The sequence below is a fragment of the Passer montanus genome, unplaced genomic scaffold, assembly GCF_014805655.1.
Source record: "Passer montanus isolate IOZ18808 unplaced genomic scaffold, ASM1480565v1 scaffold466, whole genome shotgun sequence".
Lineage (NCBI taxonomy): Eukaryota > Metazoa > Chordata > Aves > Passeriformes > Passeridae > Passer > Passer montanus.
The window spans coordinates 19704-25198 of record NW_024369552.1 but is presented as its reverse complement, the minus strand read 5'-3'; the positions used below and the strand labels follow the sequence as shown (position 1 = coordinate 25198).

Sequence of the window (5495 nt, the reverse complement as noted above, 5' to 3'; positions counted from 1 at the left end):
ACGGGGACAGGGACAGCGCTGGGGACAGCCCCGGGGCCAGCAGGGCCAGCAGGGACACCAGGGCCAGCAGGGACACCGCCGGGGCCGGGGGACACTCTGGGGACACTCTGGGGACAGTGGGGACGTGGGGACAGCAGTGACAGTGGGGACATTGGGGGGACACATTGGTGACAGCCCTGTCCCCACTGTGCTCCCACAGCCGCCGAGGGTGACACGGGGACATCTCCGGTGCCACCCTTGGGGACATCTCCGGTGCCCCCCGCCGAGGGTCCCCAGCAGGACGCGGAGGAGGCGCAGGCCCTGGAGCTGGCCCAGACAGGTGACACGGGGACCCGGGGTGGGACACGCCAGGGACACGCCAGGGCCACCCCGGCCTGTCCCCGAGTGCCACCTGCGCAGGGATGGGGGGAGGGGACAGCCCTTCCTGGGGACATTCCCTGAAACGCCCCCAGACCCTCCCCTGGGGTCACCTCCTGTCCCCATGGTGTCCCCACAGTGTCCCCAAGGTGTCCCTGGGCTGGGCCAGTCCCGCCCTGGGGCTGGGGGTGCCACCCCCAGTGTCCCCTGTGTCCCCATTCCCAATCCAGGGGGCTGGGGCTGCCACCCCCAGTGTCCCCTGGTGTCCCTAGTGTCCCCATTCCCAATCCAGGGGGCTGGGGGTGCCACTCCCAGTGTCCCCTGTGTCCCCATTCCCAATCCAGGGGGCTGGGGGTGCTACCCCCCAGTGTCCCCTCGTGTCCCCAGTGTCCCCATTCCCACTCTGAGGGGCTGGGGGTGCCACGCCTGGTGTCCCCTGTGTCCCCATTCCCACCCTGGGGGTCTCTGGGTGCCACCCCCGTGTCCCCGTGTGTCCCTGTGTCCCATCCGTGTCCCCGTGTGTCCCCAGAGGAGCTGGCCCTGCAGCTGGCCGAGGCCGTGGCCTTTGGGGACGAGCTGGTGGCGGCGCAGAGCGCTCTGGGTGCCACCCCCTGTGTGTCCCCGTGTGTCCCCGTGTCCCATCCCGTGTGTCCCCGTGTGTCCCTGTGTCCCATCCGTGTCCCCGTGTGTCCCCAGAGGAGCTGGCCCTGCAGCTGGCCGAGGCCGTGGCCTTTGGGGACGAGCTGGTGGCGGCGCAGAGCGCAGTGGCGCTGGCCCGGCGGCACGCGGAGCTGAGCGTGCGCCTGCGCCACAGGGACCCGCCCGGGGGCCACATCAGGTGGGGAGCCTGCCTTCCTCCGCGGCCTCCTCATCGTCACTGTCACCCTCCTCATCGTCTTCCTGACCCTCGTCATCATCGTCATCCTCTGCTTCTGCTTTGCTCCTCATCGTCACTGTCACCCTCCTCATCGTCATCCTCACCCTCGTCATCGTCACCCTCACCCTCGTCATCATCATTGTCATCCTCATCATCCTCTGCTTCTGCTTTCCTCATTATTGTCATTGTCACCCTCGTCATTCGCTGCCTTTGCCTTCCTCATCATCCTGAATCTCTGCCTTCTTCATCATCATCATCATCATCGTCACCCTCGTCATCATCATCCTCACTGTTGTCATCATCATTGTCACACTCGTCATCCTCAATGTCTGCCTTCATCATCATTGTCACTCTCATCATCATCATTGTCACCCTTATCATCCTTTGCCTTTCTCATCTTTGTCGTTGTTGCCATCATCATCATCATTGTCACTCTCATTGTCATTGTCACTCTCATCATCATCGTTTTCACCTTCATCATCCTCTGCCTTCCTCACCATCATCACTGTCACTCTCATCATCATTGCCATTCTCATCATCCTCTGCCTCTGCCTTCATCATTGTCATTGTCGCCCTCGTCATCATTGTCACCCTCATCGTCATCGTCACTCTCGTTATCATTGTCACCCTCATCATCCTCTGCTTTCCTCACCATCATCATCGTCACCCTCATCATCCTCTGCCCCTGCCTTCCTCATCGTTGTCATTGTCACCTTCATCATCGTCATTGTCACTTTCATCATCATTGTCACCCTCATCATCCTCTGCCTTCCTCACCATCATCATCGTCACCCTCGTCATCCTCTGCCCCTGCCTTCCTCATCATTCTCAATCTCTGCCTTCCTTGTCATTGTCACCCTCATCGTCCTCGTCCCCATCCTCTGCCTTCCTCACCATCATCACTGTCACTCTCATCGTCATCATTGCCATTCTCATCATCCTCTGCCTCTGCCTTCATCATTGTCATTGTCACTCTCGTCATCATCATTGTCACTCTTATCATCATTGTCACCCTCATCATCCTCTCTCTTCCTCACCATCATCATCGTCACCCTCATCATCCTCTGCCCCTGCCTTCCTCGTCATTCTCCATCTCTGCCCTCCTTGTCATCGTCACCCTCATCGTCCTCATCCCCATTCTCTGCCTTCCTCATCATCACCGTCACCCTCATCATCCTCATCCTGGTTCTCTGCCTTCCTGCTCATTCTCATCTTCATTCTGTGCCTTTGCCTTCCTCATCCTCATCCCCATCCTCTGCCTTCCTCATCATCATCATCATCATCACCCTTGTGCTCATCTTCATCCTCATGCTCTGCCCCTGCCTTCCTCATCAACATCATCCCATTATCTCCCTGGTTCCCAGCATGCTGTACCCCAAACCACAAATCCCACGTCCCAAACCTCAAACCCCAATCCCAACCCCAATCCCAGTCCCATTATCCCCATTCCCACCATGCCGTACCCAACCCCAAATCCAATCCCAACCCCATTCCCATTCCCATTCCCATTCCCATTCCCATTCCCATTCCCATTCCCATTGTCTCTCGTGTTGCCAGCATGCTGTACCCAAACCCCAATCCCAATCCCCAAACCCCAATCCCAATCCCCAGTCCCAGTCCTAGTCCCATTCCCAATCCCGTTGTCTCTGCCCTTCCCAGCACGCCGTACCCAAACCCCAGTCCCAAACCCCAATCCCAGCCCCGTTCTCTGCCATTGCCAGCATGCCATACCCATACCCCAAACCCCAATCCCATTCCCATTCCCAATCCCATTCCTATTATCTCCCCCGTTCCCAGCATGCCGTACCCATTCCCAATCCCAATCCCAATCCCAACCCCAACCCCATTGTCTCTCCCGTTCCCAGCATGCCGTACCCAATCCCCAATCCCTAACCCCAATCCCAACCCCATTCCCAACCCCGTTCTCTCTCTCCCGTTCCCAGCATCCCAAACCCCAAACCCCGACCCCAAACCCCACTCCCATTCCCAACCCCATTCCCATTCCCGCTCTCTCCCGTTCCCAGCATGCCGGTGGGGGTGGAGGATGCCACGTCGTCGGCCAGCATCACCCTGAGGGTGCAGCCCCAGCTCAGCATCGGCTCCCTCAAGGAGCAGGTACGGACACCTGGGGACACCTGGGGACACCTGGGGGGACACCTGGGGACACCTGGGGTCACATGGGGACACCTGGGGACACCTGGGGGGACACCTGGGGTCACGTGGGGGGACACCTGGGGGGACACCTGGGGGGACACCTGGGACACCTGGGGTCACATGGGACACCTGGGGTCACATGGGGACACCTGGGACAGCCGGGGACACATGGGAGTCACCCGGGGCTCTCCTGGGATTTTACCTGGGATCCTGTCTGGGATCTCACCTGGATTCACCTGGGATCTCACCTGGGATTTTACCTGGGATCCTGTCTGGGATCTCACCTGGGGTTTTACCTGGGATCCCTTCTGGGATCTCACCTGGATCTAACCCAGGATCTCACCTGGGGTCACTTGGGATTTTACCTGGGATCTCCCCTGGGATCTCACCTGGACTCACCTGCAATCTCACCTGGGATTTTCCTGGGCTGGGTCTAACCCAGAGCTCACCTGGGAGCTCCCCGGGGTTTCCCCGGAGATCTCCCCTGGGGTTTTTTCCTGGGTGCTCACCTGGGATCTCCCCCGGGATCTCTCCAGGGCCTCACCTGGGATCTCCCCTGGGATTTCCCCCAGGATATCCCCGGGATCTGAGTACAGGTTCCCCCTGTGACCCCATTCCCTGGGATCCCCCCGATCTCTCCTGTGCCCCCAGGTGTTCCGGGAGTACGGGTTTCCCCCTTGGATCCCATGTGATCCTGTGTAACCCCATGTGCTCCCGTGTGCCCCTGTGTGCCCCCAGGTGTTCCGGGAATACAGGTTCCCCCCCTGGTTCTCCCCTGGATCCTGTGTAACCTCATGTGCTCCTGTGTGCCCCTGTGTGCCCCCGTGTGACCCCCTGTGCTCCCCCTTTCCCCCAGGTGTTCCGGGAGTACGGGTTTCCCCCCCGGATCCCATGTGATCCTGTGTAACCCCGTGTGCTCCTGTGTGCCCCTGTGATCCTGTGTGCCCCCGTGTGACCCCCATACAGGTTCCCCCCCTGGTTCTCCCCTGGATCCTGTGTAACCTCATGTGCTCCTGTGTGCCCCTGTGTGCCCCCGTGTGACCCCGTGTGACCCCGTGTGATCCCATGTGCTCCCCCTTTACCCCAGGTGTTCCGTGAGTACGGGTTTCCCCCCAATCCCCTGTGATCCCATGTGACCCCGTGTGCCCCCATGTGCCCCCGTGTGCTCCCCCAGGTGTTCCGTGAGTACGGGTTTCCCCCCAGTCCCCTGTAATCCCATGTGCTCCCGTGTGCTCCCCCTTTCCCCCAGGTGTTCCGTGAGTACGTGTTTCCCCCCAGGATCCCATGTCATCCCCCTGATCCCATGTGATCCCGTGTGCCCCCAGGTGTTCCGTGAGTACGTGTTCCCCCCAAGGATCCCATGTCATCCCCCTGATCCCGTGTGCCCCCGTGTGCTCCCCCAGGGGTTCCGTGAGTACGGGTTTCCCCCCAATCCCCTGTGTGACCCCGTGTGCCCCCGTGTGCCCCCGTGCTCCCCCAGGTGTTCCGTGAGTACGGGTTTCCCCCCTGGATCCCCCCTGATCCCATGTGACCCCGTGTGCTCCCCCTTTCCCCCAGGTGTTCCGTGAGTACGGGTTTCCCCCCGCGGCGCAGCGCTGGATCATCGGGCAGAGCCTGTGCCGGGACGGGCGCAGCCTGGCCTCCTACGGCATCCGCCGGCACGGCGACCCCGCCTTCCTCTTCCTGCTCTCCGCGCCGGGAACGGGGGCAGAGCCGGGAGCGGAGCCGGGAACGGCACCGGGAGCGGAACCGGGAACGGGAGCGGAGCCGGCCCCGGGCCCCGAGCGGCTGCGCGAGCTGCAGGTGCAGGGGCTGCTGCGCGCCGCGGGGCTGCACGGACACGGGGACGGACACGGGGACGGACACGGGGACGGGGACAGCGCACCTGGCACAGGTACGGGCTCCGGAGCCGGCCCCAGCCTGTCCTTCCTCAGCAGCATCGGCATCATCCTCAGCCTCGGCCTGCTCCTTCCTCAGCATCATCCTCATCCTGCTCCTTCCTCATCGTCCTCATCCTCAGCCTGCTCCTTCCTCATCATCCTCAGCCTGCTCCTTTCCTCATCATCCTCAGCCTGCTCTTCCTCCTCCATTCCTCAGCCTGCTCCTT

At 61.5% G+C, this 5495-nt stretch overlaps 1 protein-coding gene across 1 annotated transcript in view; it reads left to right on the top strand.

The window, feature by feature from the left end:
- Positions 1 to 199: 199 nt before the first annotated feature.
- The window catches only part of LOC120508291 (ranBP-type and C3HC4-type zinc finger-containing protein 1-like), a gene marked incomplete at its 5' end in the record, with an annotated part of 14117 nt that continues 8821 nt past the window's right edge, over positions 200 to 5495 (top strand). The window contains 4 exons of the mRNA XM_039721718.1: positions 200 to 319; positions 1054 to 1195; positions 3259 to 3349; positions 4946 to 5282. Coding sequence (XP_039577652.1) covers positions 200 to 319; positions 1054 to 1195; positions 3259 to 3349; positions 4946 to 5282 — 690 coding nt within the window. The remainder of the gene's footprint in view (positions 320 to 1053; positions 1196 to 3258; positions 3350 to 4945; positions 5283 to 5495) is intronic.